The following is a 25,680-nucleotide window of genomic DNA, read 5'->3' on the forward strand; positions in this document are numbered from 1 at the left end:
AGTAGAAGGAAGTAATAGGTCAGGTCTATATGCTCCCAGACTTTACTGCTCTTTCCTATAGTCCTATCTGTTCAAGGGTCCCTGGATTGGAACCTAATGTAGAGGGTAGATCCAGGTTCCCCCCCCAAGCCACTGTGGGAGTACTGCAGTCAGAACAGTTGGTAGGGAGATTGCCTGAGACTTTATGGAGAGAAACTCTGATGAGACCCTGGAAGAGGAGGGTGACTTGTCTGGAGGGCTAAGCCACAAAGGAGAGGTGCTGCAGCTCCTGACTAGCAAGAGAAGAGGGGCTGTAGAATGAGTGACTGAGCCAATGAGCTGAGCAACTGCAGGATGGGCATGGACAGTTATGAGCTAGTTTCACAGCTGAGCCCTGAAGAGGTGCTGCTGAGTGGTGAATAGCAGATCCTGTTACAATAACCCATATGTTTAATATCTTTTAATTGGTTCCTGGGTCAGATATGTAGCTATCCTTAACATCAGCAGTAACCTATCTGGGCAGCTTTGGGAATAAGTAGTTGTTCTCTTTTTCTTTTGCCCAAAATCATCATTTACTTTACAAGATGTACTCAACTCTAACCCTGGAAAGGAGTTATTGCACACTTTGCCTGAGCAATTAATGTGGGTGGCTAATATGTAATGATGAAGATATTAAAAGACAACTTAGAAACTAAGTAATGTGAAGAACTGCTATTTAATTGCTTAGGAGAAAGCTAATTCACTAGCTGAAGTGTCATTATTTAAATAATGCCTATGTGTTCAACAGGTATCAGCATAATGTAGATGTTATTAAAGTGAAATCACAGTAAAGCCATGAGACATCTCCATCCAAACAAGACAGGCAAGTCAATATGAGTGATGAGGTATTTATTTTTTTTAAAATTTTCAATTTAGCCATATGCTGTAGTTATGACTATATGTCATATCTTTCATTGCTTCATTTGTCATTTTAATTTTGGAGGCACGTGAGCTGTGTAAGATAGAACATATTTAAAAACATTAAAACAGACTATTTAGTTACATCAGCGACATAATGGTGAAGAGTGTAACTAAATGAGATCTGAAGCATCAGAATTTGGGATTTAATGAAAACCAAAACAGAACCGGCATCAGCTGAGGTTTTATCAGAAGTTTTATGACATTTAAGGCTTTTTTTAAAGCCTCAGCCCCTGGAGAATTGTGATTATGTGATATTGTCAGCTTACATTTAAAAAAAAAAAAAGGTAATTTTCCATTTCCATTTCTACATGCAATTGTAACTTAAAAGTTCAAAAAATAGAAGGCAAATTAAAAGAACCCCAGTTACTTAAATCTCCCAGTTTTTAAGCTGCTGTTATGACTTTTGGGGGGTACTGTCAGGTGCTACCTCCCAGTAGTCAGGCCCAGACATTGGAGTGGGGCGAACATGGGGCTGGAACTGGGCCATGGGCAGCACTGGAACCAGGATCCGGGGTCAGAACCAAGATCAGAGTCCATATACAAGCCAATATCAGTCCCATAGCCAGAGTCCAGGGGCAAGTCAAAGGTCAAAGCTATGTGGAAGTCAAGGATCCAGGGGGAAGATAAGACCTAGAAGTAGGGCTGGAGCAGTAACAAGCCTGGAGCAAGGTAAGCAACTAGGGTAAGGACAAGGTTGTGTTATCTGGGCTTTTTCAGAACCCAAAGCAACGGTAACTTAACTATTTGTTTCTCTCCAGGCAGTGTCAGGAATAAATCAAGGGGAACACAGCACTTCCATCTGATAACTGATTGATGCAAGCAAGCATGCTTTTATCTAAAACTACTACTTATTTTATATTAAACACACACACACATATACGCAATAGGTTTATTACATCCCAGATAATTACATACCCACAGTTTATTACATACCCACAGTCGGAGATGGCTTTGAATGATTAACAGCTGGGCTTCTCTTTCCATCCAACTGATGGGGAGTTTAGGTGTCAGCTTCTTGCTGGAAGAAAAATTTCATCACTGCTCTGAGGTATTTACTTTTACCTAATCTTTTATAGCTAACTCTAACAAAACACAACCTATAGCAACTCCTATTGGGTCACCAATTCTTCTAATTTTAACAAACTATTCATCTCAAAACATTTCTAGTATTCTAGCCATAACAACAATATGTCAGGGGTACCTAAAACCCAGGTTGCAATTCACTCATTCTCTTCCGTAGCTTTCTGTTCCATCCTCCCATTCTGACTAGCAAACTGCAAGTATGCAGCTGTCTCACCTTGACTCACAAAGACCTAAGATTTTTTTAAAGATTATTTAAGATTATCAGCTGTTTGTGGTGGACTGCAGTACTGCCAAGTTCAGGGGTACATGCAGGAATGACAAATTCCAGGGTAACAGCTGGAGCAGATTGGAAGAGGGCTTGGGCAAGGCTAGGATAGAAAGAGGATCTGGATCAAGAGCAGGCTGGGAGTTTGAAGAGTCTGTTACACTGCAAGGCAGCGGGAAGTTTCTTGGTTGCACAGGCTGATGTGCAGCTCTGGCTGGGTTGGGGAAATACCTAAGCTTGGGGATCATCTGACTTGGACTCTGCTCAGGAATAGGCTGCTGCTGCATGCTTGAAGGCTGAATCACTGCAGGCTTTGTTGAACTCTGCACACCTGTGTGATGACCAGGGACCCTAGTCTTCTGTGATTAAAAAAAAAACAAAAAAAAACCCCTCAGATTTAAAAAAACAAAACAAAACCTACCTCTGTTTTTCTGATATTAAAATGAAATGCTGAACTTTAGTTTCCCTAACCACAATATATAGGTATCAATTAAAGTAGGGTGACCATATGTCCCGTTTTGTCTTCACAGTCCCCCCCCCCCCCTTTTTTTGGTAAAACAGGCATTTGTCCCATTTGGTCTTGACAACTGATGATCAGTTGTCAAGAGCAAATGGGACAAATGCCCAGTTTTGCCAAAAAAGCATGTAGGAATGTTTGGGGTGATGCCGGCTGTCAGCCCTGGGGTCAGGCAGCGGGACTCAAGTTGTCTACCCCAGGGCTGCGGCGAGCCCCATATGGGTGGGGAGCCTCAGGCCAGCCTTGTATGATGTCCCATTTTCAGTTAGGATGACCATATTTCCTAAATTTTCAGTGAAATTTAGGTACTTTTTTCACAAAATGTAAAAACTGAAGATTCTCTGTAAAAATGCAAATACTGTTTTGTTTTGTTTTTTCCATGGAAAACTGATTTCTTGGAACCCTGGTGATGATCACTGCAGCAGTTGAGCAATCTCATGTCACCCCCTGCCCTCTCTGGCATAAGGGTGCCTCCCGGGTGTCCCTAGATTAGGCTTGTTGTTCTGGGACTGATGGAATTCACAGAGCTGTTTGGGGGAATGAATGTTGGTTACTGGCTCCCAGGAATGCCCTTCCGGGCAATAACCTTCTCAATCTATGAGGTACAGGAGCTTTCCTTGGAACTGAGGATTTGATTCACAGGGTGTTCCTCCTAGCTTTGCACTATGACTGGAGAAGGCAAGACCTTTGTTCATTCTAGCAGAGAGTTATTTTCTGTAAGGAGATATGGAACACAGGGTATACTCGCATCATGATATGATTGGAATAACCGAGACTTGGTGGGGTAACTCACACAACTGGAGCACTGTCATGGATGGGTATAAACTGTTCAGGAAGGACAGGCAGGAGCGAAAGGATGGAGGATTTGCAATGTATGTAAGAGAGAGCACTATGATTGCTCTGAGCTCCGGTATGAAACTGGAGATAAGCCAATTGAAAGTCTCTGGGTTAAGGTTAGAAGCAAGAACAATAAGGGTGAGGTCGTGGTGGGTGTTGTTATAGGCACTTGGAAGAGAGGAAGATGATCAGGAACAGTCAACATGGATTCACCAAGGGCAAGTCATGACCAACCTAATTGCCTTCTATGAAGAGGTGACTGGCTCTGTGGATTTGGGGAAAGCGGTAGACTTGATATACTTTGACTTTAGCAAAGCTTTTGATATAGTCTCCCATAGTATTCTTATCAGCAAGTTAAAGTATGGGTTGGATGAATGGACTATAAAATGGATAGAGAACTGGCTAGAGCATAGGGCTCAGTGGGTAGTGATCAAGGGCTCCATGTCTAGCTGGCAGCCGATCACAAGTAGAGTGCGGTTTTGTTCAACATCTTCATTAATGATTTGGAGGATGGGGTAGATTGCACCCTCAGCAAGTTTGCAGATGACACTAAGCTAGGGGGAGTGGTAGATACCCTGGAAGGTAGGGATAGGGTACAGAGTGACCTAGACAAATTGGAGGATTGGGCCAAAAGAAATCTGAGGTTCAACAAGGATAAGTACAGTGTCCTGCATTTAGGATGGAAGAATCTCATGCACAGCTACAGACTGGGGACCGATGAGCTAGGCAGCAATTCTGCAGAAAAGGACCTGGGGTTTACAGTGGATAAGAAGCTGGATATGAGTCAGCAGTGTGCCCTGGTTGCCAAGAAGGCTAATAGCATATTGGGCTGCATTAGTAGGAGCATTGCCAGCAGATCAAGGGAAGTGATTATTCCCCTCTATTCGGTATTGGCAAGGCTGCATTTGGAGTATTGTGTCCTGTTTTGGGCCCCCCACTACAAAAAGGATGTGGACAAGTTGGAGATAGTCCAGCGGAGGGCAACAAAAATGATTAGGGAGTGGAGCACATGACTTATGAGGAGATACTGAGGGAACTAGGTTTGTTTTGTCTGCAGAAGAGAAGAATAAGAGGGGATTTGATAGCAGCCTTTAACTACCTGAAAGGGGGTTCCAGGTGTTCATTTTGGACACTTTGTGATTAGTGTGAATACCAGTGCGACATGGTACGCCCAATTTGCAGATTAATAAGGTTTAATGTGCAAAGTTTTTTATAAATATACTAGTTAGATACAAAGCCTAATATTAACTACAATATATTATACTTACTAAGCCTGGAGAGCTAAGCAGTTACTTAGAAGGCTGTATGCAGGTACGACTTTTTTTAGGGGCCCTGCCAGGGAGTTAGTGGCCTTTGGTTCAACCGGCAGTACCTTCCGTGGAGTTAGGTGTTGATGGAGCGCCCCCCTTTGTTTAACTGATAACTACTTATACCCTTTTATAAACAACCTTTACCTAATTATTTTTTTATCATTATATATGCTAATTACCTACATTGGGTTTTTACCCTTCACTACATTTTATTTTTACCATAATAATTGGGGTCGTCAAAACAACATCTGGTGATAGAAGGGGCGGAGTAAAAGTATGCCCCTTGGCAATAAAACAGTGTACCCCAGACGTTCAAGGATAGCTTCTTGTTCCAATTACCATTATCTATGTGCAGCTGCAAGCATACAGTATTTGTATTTTGTCTTATGTGCTGTGCTATGCAGAAACTGAGACATCTATACTGTTATTCAGTCTCTGCCAACTGAAAGATGTCATGATACAGGGGTCAGAATAGCCAAGCAAGTAACTGAATGCTATGCTAAGCCTGTAGGACAGTGGTCAAGCAACTCAAATTGTACTGGGCCTCCAACATTCCCCTCCTTGGTGGCTGTCATAACTTAATAGGCCACCACGACCACTCCTTGATACACAGCTCCGACTATGGTTTAAGGCACCGCAGCAGGGGTCCGAACGATTAGTGTTTTCTCGTCGGCAGGGTATATCGTAGAGCGTCGCCTTACTCGTATGCGGGGGTCTTTTAGGCCCTTGAATCGCTTTAGGGATCTTTTAGTTCACCAAAAGAGTTCCACTGCAGCCATCAGAGAAACTATCTGCAATACACACACGAGCACAATGGGATGCAGGGCTAGATTAAAAATCCCAGTGGCAGTGGGGGACCACCCCAACAGGGTTTTCCACCAACTGTGCTTTGTGGCAGCTTTTGCAGCATCTAGGACTTTGATAACTTTAGTCCCATCATATTTAAATATCAAATTTACAGTCTTTAATCGTTCCTGAATGTGTGAAAGTAGGGTTATCATGTCTGAATGTGTTAGCATGTGTTGTACCAAATCAATATTGATTTCCAATATCACAGGTTGAACATATTTTACAACATTAATATTTACTCTTATTAACTGAAATATATTTTGATACTTCATAAACTACATTACACAATTCCAATACAGCAACATTGCAATAACATTTATTTTGGGCAGGATTAACATCTTTTTTATAAATTCCATTCATTATAACTTGGGTACATTGCGTGTGTACACAACCGTGTCCAATGTACACAATAGTAGAATTAATGCTATTATTGGGTAACAAAGCATATTGACAATTTTATACATTCAATTCATCTTTTTTACAAGGTATGTAAATTGTGTAAGTGGTTCTTCACAAATATATCCCAATTTTGATCCCAACATGGCTTTATGTGTGCAGCTTTGTAAACTAACCAATTGAGTTTTATTTCCTTCTTTTAATCCCCATGTCAGGTGTTTAATAGGCCATAACACTTTACTTTTTACATTGAGGCCTAGGGGGACTACTTTGTGTATGTCTATAATGCGAGCAGCAGATATTGTCATTACATACGCTGTAATCACTTGAGCCTGGGCATTTACTATGAAATTTAACATTTTCCACCAATGACGTAAGGCCCTTTCTTGGGTGGTGGCATCATCCCAAATTAATTTTTTTATTTCATCAGGCAGGACTTTACTAAGTCCTTGTCTGATGAGACCTTGGCCTATTCCTTGAACCCTAAGTTGTGCTTGTATGCAACCTAAAGCTTTGGAGGTAGCATTTATCATAATTTTGTGAGATTTAATAGGCTCAGGTGTGCTTTTTCATTATTCATTATCCAGGGTACTAATATATTTTCAAGTAACTTTTTTCATATCCCAAAACTGAATGTGTGTTCTATGGGATCTGATAGGGCTCCAAGGCTTCTGCCTAGGATGCTTAACTTGTTTGTCAAAACTTCTTTATTAATTGCATTCAGCACTCTTGCTGATGCTCCTATACCCCCCAAAATATTTCCTCCAATGTCTCGCTTGGAACGTGCATGTGTGTTAGCGTTGTGTGTTACCCAGGTGTCCATCCAGTGCAGCCATTCTTGTACTAAGGGTGTTACAAACGGTGCACAATGGGGATGTAAGCGGGATATGTTAATATTTTGTATGCCTACAAGTACTTTCACAATGTGTACCTTTGGGGTCTCCAGTACTTGGCTTTTATAATTTTTTTTTTTTAACACCAAGTCCCCAATATTGTATTCTCTGAGCTTGGGAGCACAATGTACAACTACACTCAGATAGGTGTTTATGTACATCACTACACTTGGAGAGGGATTAACTAAAACCCATTGTGGATAGTATACCTTCAGTTTAGTAACAGGTGTCTTTCCCTTTATTAGGTGGAACATCCCCATGCAGTAATAGCTAAAATCGGCTTTATTATAAATTACTTTAGACCAATTTTGACACCATAACAGTGTGTTTCTCTGTTCCTTTCTGGTCCAATTTATTTTGTGTAAATAAATTAAATCATCTGGGCCAGCTTTTCTTGGGGAGTACTCATTTTGGTGACATTAATTGTGAGTTGCCCCTCAAAATTACAAAAAGTAATTATCTTAAGCTTCAAAGCATCTTCCCCCAGCCATACATTAGTGGGCAGGGGTACCATTACACAACATCTGTCTGAGATTGCACCATCTTTCCCATTCACACCAACATAGCACAGCAAACACACACAGTAAAACAATAGCAAGAACACCATACAACTCTTCTTCACATTGCATACCTTGATCCTGTGCTTTTGTGTGCCGTCTTGGATCTGTCTACAAACAAAACAAAAGCGGGATCTATAGACCCCAATTAGTATCAATTATTTACAACATATATTTAATCTTCATATCTGCTGTTATCAAGCGGCCTACCAAATAATATGGCATAATAGAGGAATTGTACTGTGGTATTCTATAATTCCCCTTACTTAAACTCTGTTGGTTCTGCTGAGAACCACATGAGTTGGCCGTTATTGCACTTAATTTAGGTATTGCCTTTTTATGCCTTGAGCTGTGAAGAATGAAACCAATAAGTTTTGGGTTTTTGTTTTTTTGACCTGATATACAGTGGGGCTGGCTTTATTTACTATAAACACAGGATTTATTTATTGTGGGCTTAAAACATGTGCAAACTTTTTTGCAACTTTATACAGCACTTGATTTTCAATTTGCCATTTTTGGGGTTTTAATATGGGACCAAATTGCTGATTTATTTTTTAAATATTTGTACCAAGTGCATTGGCCACTTGCTGATGTATGCGTGTAATATTTTGTAGCAACTGCGACACATACTGATTAGCCAACATTTTGGGTTGGAGCTTATTTGGAGGGCCATTTGTTCACCAGTGCTTTAAGGATTTTATTTTACGTCCTGTCATAACTTTAAAGGGGGAATACTCATGGGCTGCTTTGGCTACTTTTAAAGCCAGGAGTATCAAGGACAATTTGGCATTCTAATTTTTGCCTTGAGCATTGATTATTTTTTTAAAGCCAATTTCAAAGTTCGATTAGTGCTTTTTACTGCTTCTAAACTTTGAGGATGATATGGTATATGCCATCTTTGTTTTATGCCTATGGCTTTACAGGTGTATTTTAAAATTTTACTAATAAAGTGAGGACCATTATTACTATTAATTTTTTTGGGAGCCCCCATTTGGAGAAAACGTGATTTACTAGTATTTTAGTGTGGTACGAGCAGTGTTGTTTCAAGTGGGAAAGGCCTTAACCCATTTGGTAAATGGATCAATAATTACTAAACAATAATGATGGCCTGTTTTACTGGTGGGTAACTTTATATAATTCATTTGGATGCGACTTTAGGGTCCTTTAAGCCTCTGGTGGCCTAGTGGGTCTTGTTTCTTTAAAAAAAAAAAAAAAAAAAAAAAAAATTTGGGTTGTTTACTGCACAAGCTAGGCAATTGTTTACTCAGCATTTTACATTTTGTTTTATTTGGGCCACCATTTTACTGTTTTTAAGTGGCTTAAAGTTTCTTTTTATACCAAAATGGCCATTTTTATGCACTGCTTGTATTAAATTATTTTATTGTTCTGTTGGAACAATTTATACTGGTACTTCTTGATTTTCCTGTTTGGCCATAAGCAAACCACTTGAATTTTGTTTAATTTTTTACCCCTTTACCTTTCCTTATTGCAGTAACTGTCGTAGGCTAGCATTACTTTTTTGCAAACCTGTTAAATTTATAATGGGTACAGATTTTTTTTGAATTCCCTGAGCAACAGCTATTGGAGTGATTGGTGTTTGCCATTTTGCACCTGTTTGTGCCCCCTCCTTGGCTGCTTTGTTTGCCTTATTGTTTTATTTTGCTCTTACTTTTAATTTTTTATGGGCAGGTACTTTTAGTAGCCAGATTGGAGCTTGGTGTTGCAGCCGGCTTTTCATAATGCTTTAATTTTTTCAGCATGACAGATGGGTTTACCATCTAAGTTATGCATGATTTTTTTTCTTTTATATGGGCATCCAATTTAAGCATGCTCTTATAGCCCAGTCAGAGTCTGAGGCTATAACTACAGTGGTATTAGTCCCAGCACCCATTAAGGCAGCATGCATAGCAACAAGTTTAGCTGCTTGTACAGAGTGTGGCATGCAGCTTTTTGCCATAAGGATTCCATCTGGATAGCGAATTGCTGCATACCCTGTTTTGGGAGATTGTTGTATTATGTAAGAGGATTCATTCACAAACCAAACCTTTGGCTTTTCAGGTAGAAATTTTATGGTTTTCCATCCACTTACAGACTGAAAAGGATTGGGAAGGGCTGGTTTTATTGGAGGGAGAGGGCAATTATGTTCAGCACCCTTAATAATCAGAGCATATGGGGATAACATTTATTGGTGCTGTGCACCTATTTTATAATTTAATAACATGGGCATGGCAAATCATGGGAGAACAATGTAGACCTTGTGGAACACGCGTGAAAGTGAGTTGATGGTCCCTATAGGTAAAAGCAAATTTATACCAGCAGTCAGGATGCAGAGGAATAGCAAAGAATGCATTTGATAAATTCAATACTGAAAACCATTTAGCTTCCATACCTATTGTAGCCATTACTTTTGGTAACTTAGCCACCACAGGCTGTCTTGGGTGTACATGTATTTAAAGCCCTGTAATTTACAGTAAGTTGCCAGGTTTTCCCATCCGCTTTAGACTGGCCATATGGGGGAGTTGTTTATGCTATTAGTTTTTACTAGCACTTTTTGCTGCAAGAAAGCAGTAATCGTGGGTAACAATCCTTTTCAGCCTTCTTTGGGTATTTGTACTGCTTCTGGGGTGGTGGATCAGATCCTACAATAAGAACACAAGCATTTACCCAGCCACAATTTAATTTATTATTGGCCCATACTTGTGGGTGTGCTTGTACTATGTTAGCAACATCCAAAGAATACTGCTTTGCTGTAACTGACAGTGGCTGTGGTGCTTTAAGAGCTGCCACCCTGTGCGCAGCTGCAACAACTTTAGGGATTTTTAATTCAATTCACAACACCCAATTAGCTAAATCAACAACAGCCTGCATTTTAAGCATACAATTTATGCCCAAAATAGCTGCTTCTTCAGCATGTGCCAAACCAAAAATCCCTGTTCATGTTTTTCTTACAATGGTGTAAGTAAGGGGATGAGAGAGGGGCATATTTATGCTCGAACCTTTAAACCCCTTTAACCTTTGCCAGTGATTTCCCTTTAACTTGACCGTTGCAGAAACTAAGTGGTCATTAATTAATGAAATAGTGGCACCAGTATTTACAAGCATATGCTGTCCGAACACCCCCTAAATGCTATGCTAAGCCTATAAAACAGTGGTCAAGCAACTCAAATTGTACTGGGCCTCCAACACAGGGACGATGGAGCTAGACTGTTCTCAATGGTAGTAGATGGCAGAACAAGGAGCAATGGTCTCAAGTTGCAGTGGGAAAGGTCTAGGTTGGATATTAGGAAAAAGTTTATCACTAGGAGGGTGGTGAAGCACTAGAATGGGTTACCTAGAGAGGTGGTGGAATCTCCATCTTTAGAGGTTTTTAAGCTGTGGCTTGACAAAGCCCTAGCTGGGATGATTTAACTGAGGTTACTCCTGCTTTGAGTAGGGGGTTGGACTAGATGAGGTCTCTTCCAACTCTAGTATTCTATGATTCTATGATCATTGAGGGTAGCTGGAGGGAGGAAGTGACCAGGTTAATTTGCTGAGTTATGAGGAAGGGACCAAGGTATCACTAGTCAAGTTTGCAGGAGGGGCAGGAAGTGTCCAGGTGTCTTGTGGAGAGCCATACCTTGTCCACAATGGTAATGGAAAGATTAGCCTGGCAGTGGCAGTCAGCAAATTGCTTGTAATCTGTCTTGGCAGTGTCCCACTGGGTTAGTTCCTCGTGGGTATGATGGAGGTGTTTGACCACATCAGAGGTGGCTGGGATATGGGATGTTGATGGGAGGCATGGGTAGAACTGGAGATGGAAACTGTAGTTTAGAAAAAAAAAAAAGGGGCTCTTCTAGGTGGCCTTATGTTCAGAGTTGTTGTAGACAAACTCTCTGCAAAGGATAGATATTGGACCGAGTCACCCCGGTGGAATTTAATAAAACACTGCAGGTTCTGTTCTAAAATGTTGTTTACCCATTCCAACTGCCCATTTGGGGATGATAAGCAGTTGAGAGACATAGGTCAACGTCTAAGAAGAGGAAAAGTGGGAGATGAACTGTTGTCTGAAATGATATTGGAAGGTAACCTAGGAAGCTTGAAAACATGGTTGAAAAAGAGATGGGCTGCCATGTCTGGGATAGGATCTTGTAGCAGGGCATAAATTGGGACATCTTGGATAGGAGGTTTATGACTACTAATATGGCTGTTGTGAATGAAAGAACCACTGTATTCATACACTATGCATTATTGTAGTAATCTCTGCAAAGTATGTCTTATGAGGTATCATTTAAAAATAAATAACACCGACCATCAATATTCTTGTGTAATGTATGGACAAACTGTGTAAAGAGTTATGAACATAAGTTGAAGTTATGACTACAATGTGTTTGACCAGACAAGTCTTGGGAAGGGGCAAACCAGTTTCTCAAAGACAAAGGACAAGCTGATGCCTCTAGCCAGGTGTCAAAGTTGGTTGGCATTGACCTGTCAAGTTGCCATTCTTTGGCAATAAAGGGAGGCAGGAACAGATGGATCTGCATTTTAGCAAACAACAACATGAAACCTCTTTCATCACTAGACTCCATGTCTCCTTCCTCACTGCTTGAATGAACTTTATCTAGAAGTGAGCCTCAAGAAAATGCAATTTCAAAGGGTGACTGGACTATAAAGGTGAGGGGCGAAAAACACCCAAGGTGGTTCTTTTTCACATAAGAAGACAAAAAAAACCTAGCCTTTGACTTTTGGAGGAGTGGAGTATCTGACATTAGAACTTGGTCAGCAATGTTGATGGGAACCTGTGGTAAGGTGTGACAGGGTGCTGAGCAAGGACTGCTGCATCCACCCTGTCATCTAGCTCCCATATAGGGAAGTAAATTGGAGCTGGCTGGAGAAAACCAGAACCTAACTAGACAATTAGGCAGCTACCAGCCCAATCAGCCTGGGGCTGTATAAAGGGCTGAAAGGAAGGAAGGAGGGAGTTGGGGAGTGGAAGCAGAGCAATGGCTTTTCCCTTCTGGGTCTAGTTGCTAAGAGGGCAAGCTGTGTATGAGAAAAGGTAGTGGGAGCACAATTTACAAATAAACTTTCACCAGTGGTTACAGAATCGAGGATCTCTGATAGCTTTGTGAAAGAAAGAAGCAGAAGCAGAGCAGGCTCGCTGGCGCCCTGTGACATGTGCAGTCTTGTCCGGGGCTTGTGTTCCAGAGCAAGAGTTTGGCAGCCTGGGGATGGAAGAGATCCTGCAATGGCTGGTGAAACATCAGGAGGAGGTACAGAAGGTTGTGCAAAGCTTACAGCAATCCCACCAGCTGGAGAGGCTTAATGGCAAGCCAAGCAGCAAAAGAGCTTGCAGGATTTTATACATGAGCAGACCACTAATCAGCAGCAGCTCCTACAGAGGATGGTGAGTCCTACAGTGGAGAATGGCATTCAGGCACCGGTCTTTGGACTATGTAAAATGGGTCCTACAGATGATCCCGATGCATTCCTAGGCCATGGGGGCAGGCTGGAATAGGGCAACATGGTCCCTGCAGCTGGTTCCCTACCTGGTCAGAGAAGCCCAAGCGGCCTATATGGCCCTTGATGAAGAACAAGCCCAGAGCTATGAAGCAGTAAAGGTGGCCATCCTGGATCGGGAGGGGCCAAGAAGTACTGCCAGAGATTCAGGGCAGCAAGGTGGATGGGAGGTTTACAGCCCTGGGCATTCACCCAATGGCTGAGACATGACACCCAGACTGTGGGGAAGATCATAGACGCGCTCATCCTGGAACAGTTTTTACATGGCCTGCCCAGAAGCATCAGGGTATGGGTTAGATAGCACCAACCAAATACGGTAGAGGCCATGGTAAATCTGACAGAGAAGCATGCCAAGGCAGACTTCCTCAGGAAGGAAGGATGCCCGGATAAGGAGGAGGAATCTGGGAGAAAATCCGGAGAACCCCCGACCAGGAAGGGTCCAGAGAAAAGGGGAACAACTGAGAAGCGCCTACTAGGACCAGACCACTCATCTGCTGGCAGTGTGGGCATTGGAGCTAGGGGGCGTCCACCCCCTACACAATGTAGTTTCTGTGCGTGAGGGATGGATGAACCCCAAAAGGGTTAACCCTACAAGGAAGACCCCATGAGTCACCAGACCGGTGAGAGGGGCCTCCCCTGTAGAGCCCCAGCCAGAAGACTGAGAAGAGGATGCAGGTGGGCGAACCTGGTGGTTAGAGAAGGGGGAAGTATGTGACAGGGTGCTGAGCAAGGACTGCTGAATCTCTGTCATGCCAGCTCCCATTTAGGGAGGTAAATGGGAGCTGACTGGAGAAAACCAGCACCTAATTAGACAATTAGAGGCAGCTACCAGCACAATTAGCCTGGGGCTGTTTAAAGGGCTGAAAGGAAGAAAGCAGGAAGGAGGGAGCTGGGGATTGGAAGCAGACCGGTGGCTCTTTCCTCCTGGGTCTAGCTACTAAGAGGGCAAGCTGTGTATGAGAAAAGGTGGTGGGAGCACAACTTATAAATAAACTTTTGCCACTGGTTACAGAAGCGAGGATCTCTGACTCTCTTTGTGAGAGAGAAGCAGGGCAGGCTCGCTAGCGCTCTGTGACATAAGGATTTTACCTTGAATCAAGTCTAGCTTGTTAAAATGTTTTCTAGTAGCTAAAAATACTTATTTTTTGTGTGTGTATTATTTCTGACTTTAATAATACTGGATACTTGAATTCACTTAAAATCCTATCTTGTGTTAAACTTGTTTTATATTTTAATCCAAACCAATCCAGTGCTATGTTTAAATTGAAGTGTTTGGTAACTCCCATTAAAGTAGCAAACTATTGAATATTGACCCTTAATAGGGACTATGAATCTTTAATATCTGAAGAGTTCCAGAAGAGAGCTGGACAGTGCAGAAAACACATTGTAGGAAAAAGCTGGTACTGGGGTCACCCTGCAGGTAGTAATTAAGGCTGGTGGAAGCCAAAGTGTAACTGGTGTGTTGCTGACAGACTGCTGGGGACTCAGAGATGCTGGACTAGGGCTGCAGCTAGACACAGACACTCAGGGTGTGACCTGAATGCAATTTGTGAACAGCCCAGGTTGGGAGCTACAACAGCAAAGCATTGTGAGGCAACCAATGCTGCAGGGCAGGTGGTGACCCAATCCCTCACTGGTCTGGATTATACTCCAGAATGTGACAGCAGTGTAGTTCTGAGTGTTAGGGAGATCTTATAATAAAATCTATTGCTAGGCACTTCCAGGGTCAGGAAGGAGTGGGTAGGGGGACCAAAGCACTCAGGGGCTTAGTAGGGAGACCTTTGTGCAGCAACATACTTCACAGGAGTCGATGAACAACCTCATGGAAGCATCCAATCAGGGCCAGAAGAAGTGTTGTGTGATCAATTTTATTGTCTTCCAATGTCCAAAATGGCCACCCAAAAGTGAGTTGTGGCATAGTCAGAGAATTACGAGATGTGGCCGGCCCTTTGGGGGTGAGACGTGGAGGGCCCTTGAACAGAAGTATCCCACTTTTAACAGAGAAGCCTGGGTCAGGCTTGGCATTGGGTGACATCTGGTCAGTTGCAAATTGGTTGCTTGGTAGGGAGGATTTTATAAAGGCTAACAGGTCTGTGTTCACTAATAAGGTAGCAAAATAATTTAGCTTCTGATAGTGCTTCCTTGCCTTCAAAGTACTCTCCCAGTGGGAGTGTGCCTAGGGTTTGTAACGTGAACTCAAAGCACAAAAACTGAAAGGACAATCAGATCTGGTACTGCTTGAGGGGCTTCACAGATAGCAAGTGTTCTAACTTTTTGTGATAATTGAATACTTGGATGGCAAAATGTGCGTCTTACAGCTGGTGATGCCACCCCCCCAAAGGTGGCCTCGATGGCTAGCAGCTCTTTATCATAGATATTTTGTAGTTCAATTTTTTTTTTTAATTTTCTCCTCCCCCAGGACTTAGCTTCCTGGAGTAGAAAGGATGGAGAAGGCTCAGTGATCCCTGCAGTTGTGACAGTACTGCCCCAATAGCATAATTGGAAGCATCTGCCTTGACAATGAAGGGCTTTATACCATGATTATGCAGTGTTATGGGCCAGTAAGAGCTGCTTTAGGAAAGGTCTCTTCTAATTATATTGAGAATTTTTTTTCCCTAGGGGAGGGTATCCCACAAACTAACAATTGAATGGCATTAGAGGCATCCCTCAAGGACCCTACTGATATCCTTATATACATACCTCAGTTCCTCTGGAAAGTTATCAAGTCCAGGATATTACCACTCTTCGTATTTGCTACTGCCTCTAAGATTTCTTCTTCTATTAATATAGTTTATTTCATGCATAAGCCTGCCATTCTGATATTTTTGAATAGCATCAGATCTTGGAGTATTTGAAGTACAGAGACTTTTATAATTAATTACACACCATAATTCTATATGCTGTCTTGCTGATTATTTTTAATTGTTGGAATAATATGCTGCTTTTGAATCCTTTTGAGGCAATAACTTATCACTTATTTCCTTTTTCATAAAACATCTGCTTTGTATACATAAGGGCTTTTTCAATTGCATCTGTCAAACATTGTTTTCTCCTAATGATGGTTAACTGCTATACTTTTTTGAACCTGAGTGAATCTAATCATATTTCCTTTTCTAGTTTCAATTTTTGAGCCCTTTATATCTTCAAATGAAAAGTTCTGCTTATCAATTGACCCCTAAATACTGCTTTAGCTGCATCTGATGGCTCTTCTATCTTTATATTATCTTTTTTAAGTATTGAACAATTCCTCGTTAATTTGCTGACACTCAATCTTTGTCCTGGAAAAGCAAACAATTCCTCTTCTCAAAAAAGTGATCTTTAGGACCCATCTCAATACCAAATATTATTTCTAATGGGGCATGATCTGGGTATATAATGGAGCCAATTTCTGCAGATCTTGCCTATTTCATTAAGGATTTAAAAACTAACATTAAATCTCTTGTAACCTATAAAGGAATGTAAATAAACTGTATACTCTTGTCCCTCTGGGTGCAATTTTTTTCTAGCTATCTGAGAGACTGAATTTCTGGTATAGAAAGGTTAATGCTGCACCTGTTTCCTTATCAACTTTGTCTTTTATCAGATCTTTCCCAGGGGGGAAGAGTGTGTACAATCAGTCTCCTTCAAGTATAAATTTCCCCTTCCCCAAAATATTGCGGTATTTTAAAGAAATATTTTTTTGCTTTTAATTGGGAGCATATACTAAGCCCAGTATTAAATCCAGCAACTGTGCCCTTTAATCTGTATCTTTATCTTTAAATGGATCTTTAATTTGAAAAGGTACATGTTTAGCAAATATATGCCCACTCTTTGGCTGAAACAAACGACAGCTGGAATTCATTTCATGCCTACAATTTGCCCCTCTTGAAACTGAGTTTCTTGATTTTAAAATAAGAGTGAGTTATTTAATTGTGCCAGGGCTTTTTTTCCTTTTAATGACACTTTTTAAATCTCAGTGTTAAATAATGTTACTTTAAAGGGAAATGGTATTAATTACTTTCAAGTCTTTCAATAGGCTGAACAGTTGTGTAGTTGTTTGGACGTCTGGCATGAACCCTATGTGGCAGATGTTTCGCTTCTAATTATGTTGTATCCATAGTTGTGTGCCTGAATATGGTTTGCTTTGTTTGTAAGCTTTCATAGCTATTTCCTGTATCAGCTCCCTAGATCCTTTCCTCCCCTGCATACCCCTTCATTTAAAAAACATATAAATCAGTCCCCCAAATGCCTGTGCTTTGCTGAACCTTAAACCCTTTTAATTCTTCTATGAACACTTGGATTGCAAGAGAAGCAGTTATCCAAGTGAGGTACATTCTCCCCCTATGGGACCTTGCCCTTAGGGACAGATTACCATCTGATCATTTGAGTTTTATGGCATGATTTACACAAAACCTCTAAAGGCCCCTCTTTTCCAATTTTCTTTTAAAAAAAAAAAAAACAACAAATCAACCCCACAGAATACAGCTGTAGCAGAATTACACCCATCCCAATTAAACCAAACTTCTTGCTGTTTTCTTTACAACATTAACCTAGTAACTAGTCAACTGTTTGTTCTTGATGACACCCAAGAAGTACATGCTGGTTAATCTTCAGGATACTCCTCAGCTATCAGAACTCCTGTTGTTCAGCTTCACTTCTGCCACTGCTAGTTCCTTCTCTAGTGTCTTCCTATCCTGTGCTACAGTTCCAGGGTAACTGCACTTGTATTCCCACCTCTGTGGTCCACTCCAAGCGGGGCTAGCTGTAGGGGAGATAGTATGCTGAGCAAACTTACGTTGTGGTGCCTCTGGTCCCTGTGGGCTCTTCCTCCTCCCCCCGCTCCCCAGGTCCCTGCTGCCTTCCCCCATTGCTCAACCTATACTGAAAGAGGTGCTGGGGCTCAGCCCCAGCAAGCCTGGGCACAAATTTAGAACTGGCTGGGCAGCTGGAGAGCAGCGGCTGCTGGCTGGGCGCCCAGCTCTAAAGGCAGTGCCACCAGCAGCGCAGTCATAAAGGTGGCATAGCATATAGTGTATTGGCACCCCTACTTTGCTTTCTGCGTGCTCCCAAGAATAGAGTAAAGGGAAGGAGAGAACCCAGGCAGACAGGAAAGATGGACCCATCTTGGCTAGTGCAGAGAAGCTGAGAGATGGTAGTCATTCATAAAATGGAGCATGATTTCAGGCATCTAATCTGAGACGTATATCTGAAATTATTTGTAAAATACACTATAATAATAATGAATAACCCCATCTCCCAATCCCTTCACTCCCCTAACTCCCTCTGCACTCCCCCTTTTCCCTTAACCCCTTTTGTGTCCCCCTTTACGCCTAACCCCCTCCTGCACCCAGATGGGGAAACTGACCTGGATGCATGGAGCAGCTGGTGTTGTTGCTTGCTCTCCCTTGACGCTGCTTGTCAGTGCACCCTCAGGGAGCTGTGGGGGGGGGGGGGACAAGGAGCAACACCAGGGCTCCTTGTATCCAGATCACTTTCCCCACCTGGGCTGTGCTGTGAGGCGACCATCAGAAGCTGCTGTTGAGAAGGTGAGCAATATCTGTGTCATTGCTCATGCCCCCACACATTCCTCCACTGGGAGGAAACCAAGAAATCTGGGCACCTCCCTCACCACGTGTTGCCTCTGCAAGTTTGCAACACACCTCTGACTGCTACACAGTGCCTCCCTGATCATGGCACCCTGGGCAATCGCTCAAGTGGCCCATTCTAAGACCAGCCCTGACTCCAGGGGTACCTGGTCAGGTCTCCAGCTGTCACCTGTCTCTGGATAGGGACTCTTGTCATACATACTCTCTTCTGACTAGCAGATTTTAAGGTTGCACAGATCCCTGCCTTAAACTGTGATATTCCCATCAAGCCAGTCTGCCTAAAGGCCAGTGCCTGTGCTTTGCTTTCAGGGATCAGTCTTGGGACCAATTTTATTTAACATTTTTATTATTGACCTTCTCACAAAAAGTGTTAATAAAATTAGCAGATGAACCAAAGTTGGGAAGTATTGTCAACAAGAGAAGAACCGGAATATCATACAAGAAGATCTGGATGACCTCAAACTGGTGTGATAGAACTGGCATGCAATTTTATAGTGCAAAGTCATGCATTTAGGGACTAACAACAAGAATTTTTGCTATAAGCTGGGAACATTTCAATTGGAAATGAGAGGAGGAGAAACGTCTGGGTGTATTGGTTGATCACATGATGACTGAGTTGTCAGTGTGATGCAGCCATGAAAAAGGCTAATACAGTCGTAGGATGCATCAGGTATGGTATTTCCAGTAGAGACAGGGAAGTGTTAGTACCATTATACAAGGCACTGGTGAGATTTCATCTGGAATACTGTGTGCAGTTCTGGTCTCCCATATTTAAGACAGATGAATTCAAACTGGAACAGATGCAGCAAAGTGCTACTAGGATGATCCGAGGAATGGAAAAACCTGTCTTATGAGAGGGAACGCAAAGAGCTTGGTTTATTTAGCCTAACTAAAAGAAAGCTGAGGGGAGACATTATTGATTTCTATAAATAAACCAGAGGATAAATATTAGGGAGGGAGACGAGTTATTTAAGTTAAGCACCAATGTAGATCCAAGAACAAATTGATATAAACTGGCCATCAACAGGTTTAGGCTCAAAATTAGGTGAAGGTTTCTAACCATCAGAGGAGTGAAGTTCTGGAACAGCCTTCCAAAGGGGAACAGTAGGGAGGCAAAAATACTCAAAAGTCTTGAAGACTGAACTTGATAAGTTTATGGAGGGGATAGTATGATGGGACTGCCTACAATGGCTTATCGATGAATGCCAGTAGCAAATATTCCCAACAGCTGGAGACTGGACTGGATGGGGAGGGTTCTGAGTTACTACAGAGAATTCTTTCCAGGTATCTGCCTGATGGCTCTTGCCCACAAGCTCTGGGTTTATCCGAACACCATATTTGGAATTGAGAAGGAATTTCCCTCCAGGTCAGATTGGCAGAGACACTAAGGTTCTTTTCGCCTTCCTCTGCAACATGAGGCTCAGATCACTTGCAGATTTAAACTAGTGCAAGTGTTGAATTCTGTAACTTGAAATTTTTAAACAATGATTTGAAGGAGAGGTGAACGGAAGCTGCAATTACACCTTTCACTCTTTAGGGGCTGATGAAGTGCCTGAAGAGAACAGCTGGCTCAGGGTTTGGAACAGCCAGCTGCATAGCGGAAGAGGTCAGAGGCTGTCTTCCTTACAATACCCTGCCTATTGGGCCAGGTGAGGAGGCATGGGATATGGAGGGATGGATCATGTGGGGCACAAGGCGCTGCCTGAGGGGTCACACAGACAGATTCAGAAGGGCTAGGGTAGGGGACAGACTGGGGTGGGGGCACAGGAGCTAGTGGGGTGATAACTTTGACCAGGGACTGAAAGGGAGTGATGGTGCAAGGACAGATGTGCCTGACTGAATGGGAGAGGCTAGGGGTCAGCCAGGGTCTGCATAGGGGAGGCTCCCCAATTCCCTAACAATCCCCCCCCAAAAAACTGTTCCATACTTCTCCCACCCACACCCAACAACCTTCCAGGTTCACTCCCAGACTCCTGCCCAGCAATTACTTCCCTTCCCTCAGCTCTTCCATTACCCGACTCCCACAGCCTTTGCACTTCTTCTGAGGGATGTGGGAAATATGTTTCTGTATTTTAATCTAAATCAATTACTCCAAAGTTCTGTATTAATATGCCTAATAAGGAATCTATTTGTCAAAAAACATTTCCTGTTCTTTTTTGTCTGTATTGTTAAAGACCTACTTGCTGAAAGGTATTTTGAAATAAATTACCAAAATAATTGAAACTGGTGTTATTACATTGTATTAGCTTGACAAAAATATGCAGAATTTTAAAATATTGTGTGCATAATTTTTAATTTTTTGGCGCAGAATTCCCCCAGAGTAACACATGTAAGGTGGCCACCTGTGGCTCTATGTACACATTTACCAAACACTAGGCACTTACAGAAGCCTGTAGGTCAGGTGCCATTTGTGGTAATGTTACTCTCCATTCTCTTCTTTCTTAGACTCGGAGCTCCTAACTTCATTATCATGGTCCACTGCTAGGGAGTCACCAGTCGTGCAACGTGCATATGGATAAAGGAGAATGGTGTTTCTTTTTATTATTCTCATAATACACATCACAATGAACAGTAAACACCACACGTGGGCATCATTGGTCAGCAGTCTTCTTCTATATTTCAGTTTTCATACAGCCTTGACGAATGCACCACTACATCCTGTTCACTCAACCACATCACTGAACAACTCTTGCTAGGAGCACCTTCTGTCCCAGTCCCTACAAACCTTGCTTCTGCAATCTTCCTCTGCTTATCCAACCCACACGAAGAAAACTTTAGTTTGTAGGACATCTGATTGTCTTGACAATATCAGGAATCATTCTGGTTATGCTGTAAATTAGAGTGATTATCTCTTCACTGTGTAAGGTATAGCTAATGCGCACCAATCATATTTCATTTCAAAGCCTCTTTATGTTCTGTTTCCTTATCATCCACATCTCACATTCATAGAGCAAGGAGCAGATGATGCAATTGCAGCAATTTCATTTTGTACTTCATAGCAATGCCTTTGCTTCTCCAAATGTGAGTGGTGGTAGAGCAGCAGCTGTAACTCCAATTGTAAGTAAGTTGGATCACTAAGTGATATTTACCATCCTTGTAGTCATTATACCCAAATATCTGGAGTGCTCTTCATACTCCAATGCCTCCTCAGATTTGGATATGATATCTTTGCCTTATCAACAGCCTCAGATGTCACAATTATCTTTTCATGTGATATCTTTAGACCTGACTTCTCTGCTTTCACCACTACTCTTTCTAGCAATTTTTGCATCTCTTCTTACAACAATCCGATTAGATCAATATCATTGGCAAAACACAGGTCACTAATTTTTTGTCAACTGTTAGTTACACCCTCCTGTAGGCTTCCGTTAGTAGCTTTTCTTAAAATTTGTTCAAGATAACAATTGTAGAGAGTCAGTGATAGTATGCACCCATCTGTTATTTAGCCTCAAGTCAAATCAATTCCTCTGTTCATGCCCCACAAACACTGAAGCAGTCAGTCATTAACTCTGTAGAGCTTTTGTATTTGCCTTACTACATTTTCACCAACTCCAATCAGCTCCAAGATTGCCCAGAGTAGTTGGTGCTTTATTGCTGTCATATGCCTTAGCAAAATCCTCAAAAAGATGGACCACCTTGCCATCATTCTCCACTGCTTTGATATTGCATATGCAGATTTAATATTTGCTCCACTATACCTCTTTTGGGTCTAAACCCAGCTTATTCTTTAGTCAGAAAGTTCTGTGCGTGGGGCACAATTATCTTTAGGGTGATATACAGTAGTATTTTGCTGTGGGGGAGAGGTATGAATTAGATAGTGAGGTAGTTTCCACAGCCAGGTTCCCCTTTTTATAAAGAGGAACCATCAGAGCCTGTATAATATGAACTGAATGAATTGTTAGTTGGAAATGAAAGAGGCAAAGAAGATCTAGGCAAGAAACTCTACTTATCCTGATGAATCTCCTTGTATGGTCAAAGAAATTGAGGGTCGCTTATAGACCCTGAAAAGCAGTAAAGCCCCTGGAATGGATAACATACAAGTAGAACTCATGAAAATGGCTGAGGAAGTATTTGGGTGAGCCTACCCTAACCTTGTCAGTGTGATGTGGGAGTCAAGAAGTTTGCTAAAGACATGGGCACAGAAGTTCCTTACATCGTACTGTAACTAGAATTCCGTGAGAGGTGTTGTCAATGTGCATATTTTACCATCTACCTTCCCACCGCTCCACCTTGGAGTCCTCACTTGGACTCCAGTCCAGAGGAAACTGATGGCAGCAGCTGTGCCCTACCCTTAGATCCTGGCTGACCAGGAGTGTCAGGGGCCAGGTGTGCCACCTGGCAACTGCTGTCTGAAAAGTCGTGGGGCACATACCTGCTAACGTTCAATGTGCCTAAGGACAACCCATCCTGAAGAACTCATTACTGTACAGGTAATTAACATCTTCTTTTAGTCCTTGGACCTGACCTGCTACCCCATGACTCATTTTGATGGGGGGAGGGGGCAGTTCTTCACGACGTTTTGAGGGAAGAGGCAGGGTTAAAAGTGAGAATCTCTTGGAGGTGGGGCGGGCACCTGTAGCCAACTTTTGTGATTTCCGGGCCAGGGCCAGTCGTGTGCGAGCCTGACGCTCCCGGCACAGTGTACTTCACTCAGGGGCTCCGCTTTCTCCTTCTGTAAAAAAGCGAAGTTCTAGCCCTGCGACTGCCAGAGAAAAGTGACCGAAGCGAACTCAGGCGGCGGCCTCAAAGCCCAAAGGCAAACGAAGAGTTTGTGTGAGAGAAGAAATCCCATGACTCTTAAACCACCCCCCCGGGGCGGGAGCCTGACTCACGATCCTTGTTCCCGCCCAAGCCCCGTTTTTGAGCTGGCGGGGGGGGGGGGTGTCACAGGGTGGGGAAAGAAAGGGGCTGGGCAGGGGTCAGGAATGGGACGGGACAAAGCCCCACTCCCAGGCGGATGAGCAGCTTTTAGGCAGCAGCGTCGGAGAAGCCCCAGCCCCTTCCATGAGAGCGGCGGAGTGTCAGGAGGCGGGATCCTGAGAGGGCGGGAAGGATGATCCTGGGTTCCATGAGACGATACCATTGCTCTCCCTCCCCGCTGAGTGGACTCCGCTCCCTTCCTTGCTCTAGGCTCGCCGCTAGCCTGCCGCCAAGGGCATGTCCCCTTTCCAGGCACGAAGATGGTATTGTCTCGCCTCACACATCACTTCCTCGGCGGCCATTTTGGATTTCGCCGGCTGCTCCGGCGGCAGGGGGCGGGATCTGGGCCGGATCTGCTTGTGACGTTGGTTCGAGGGACAGGTTAAGCTTGGGGGCGCTGGAGTGGAGCCGCCGCCGCCCGGGGATCACAGCGCCCAGCAGCCCCCGCCATGTCGGACTTCGACAGTAACCCCTTCGCGGACCCGGACCTCAACAACCCCTTCAAGGTGAGGGCGAGGCTTGCCCCTCTACCGGGCTCCCCGGGGCTTCGGACAACTCGCGAGGAGGAACGTCCCTCCCCCTCTCAGCCTGCGCCGGGGACCGGACCCGACCCGCCGGTGCCTCCTTTATGCCCTGAGGTGGAAAGCACCCGCGGGAGGCTGCCTGTCAGCCCGCCCATCCATCCTTAGGCCCTGGGGGGCTGCCTTTGTGCCCAGGAAAGCAAGGCAGAGATGCCTTCAGGTCCTTATCCCCAGGCCTGCCCAGCACCCCCGCGGTATGAGGTTCCCGCAGGCTCTGCCCCCCCTTCCACTCCCCGCCCCCCGACTGGGTAGGAGCCTGAACACCGGGGCGGCGTTTTGCCCTCTTACACTGTAGCTTCTCCCGGCGCCCAGCCGCGGCTATTGGGAGGGGACTAGGGGGGCTGCTGGAGGAGGCTGTAGCTCTGCGTCCCGGGGGAGGGCCGATGATCGCTGTAGTAACTCTGCTGAGGCTTGTCCCATAGGCATCAGGCAGTAGATGCTGCGCGGCGGATCTGTGTGCACAAGTGACAACACCCCTTTCCAAGCAGTAAGGGCTAGCTGATCTGGCCGGTATATGTAATAACAGAAAGGCAACATGACGATCTAAAACAAATCCTAGAACTGGTGTAAGTCTTCCAAAAAAACAACACTCCACAGTCATACCCGTAAAAACTCCCACATCAGAGGAAATATATGCTATTTTTTACTTTTAGGTTTGGTTTCTCCATATGCAGTCTTCCCCCCCACCCTTATGTTAGCAAAGATTCCGTTTCCCCTGGTCTCCACTAGATGTTTTGTTATAATGCAAGTATTTATAACTGCTGCGGTAACTGTAAATCATGGTTTTCTTGGATGTGAGTTAAAGTTCAAAAACGTTTTTGGTATGACAAGCTACTGGACTCTTCCTTTGATTGCCCTACCTTCCCCAGACATTCGAGTTTGTGTTATTTCCCCACCTAATTTACCCTCACCCCAGCAAGGGCTCTGGTTGGTGATTAGTCCTTTGAACCCTAGTGAAAGTGTGGGGTTTTTTGTCCGTCGCCCCCACAAGTTCATCACAGCTTCAGCTCAGAATAAGCACATGAAGCTTATGAATAGGTGAGTCCCTCCTTTATCCAGTTTGGGTCTTCATAGAGACTGTGAACAAGTAATTAGCTAGACAATGGGTTTCCCTCTCAGGATGAAGCTTCAAAAGGCTCAATTCTTGCATACCTGAAGTAGGTGCATTTGCATATCTCCTAAAATAAGTTACATGTAATTCCACAATAGCACTTAAATATTTGCATTTTTAATACAAAGAGCTCCTAAAATACTTAAACTCAATTCAGTAAGTTTTGTCCAGGATATTGTCATATCTGTCACATCCAATTGGTTTTCTGCACAGCCATAGCTAATTATTTAAATCATTTTATCTTATTTGTTCTTATATTTTTGCCATATCTTGCTGTCATATTTTTCCTTTACCAACATTTAAGGCCCGAATTAGTGTTAAATTTCACTGCATTTAGGATA

General features: G+C 43.3%; 1 protein-coding gene across 2 annotated transcripts in view; it reads left to right on the forward strand.

The window, feature by feature from the left end:
• The first annotated feature begins 23,002 nt into the window (after positions 1-23,002).
• Positions 23,003-25,680, forward strand: part of SCAMP1 (secretory carrier membrane protein 1) — a 77,579-nt gene continuing 74,901 nt past the window's right edge. Inside the window, exons 1-2 of one of the 2 annotated variants that reach the window (XM_067568495.1) lie at positions 23,003-23,500; positions 23,858-24,153. In XM_067568495.1, the coding sequence (XP_067424596.1) occupies positions 24,097-24,153 (57 nt within the window). In that variant the 5' untranslated portion in view covers positions 23,003-23,500; positions 23,858-24,096. Of the gene's footprint in view, positions 23,501-23,554; positions 24,154-25,680 lie in introns of those variants that run through there. The other variant, XM_067568496.1, reaches the window with a different exon arrangement.

This window comes from Emydura macquarii, unplaced genomic scaffold (genome assembly GCF_026122565.2).
Source record: "Emydura macquarii macquarii isolate MOO-44397 ecotype Brisbane River unplaced genomic scaffold, CSIRO-AGI_Emac_v2 contig_2897, whole genome shotgun sequence".
In the NCBI taxonomy this organism is placed as follows: domain Eukaryota; kingdom Metazoa; phylum Chordata; order Testudines; family Chelidae; genus Emydura; species Emydura macquarii.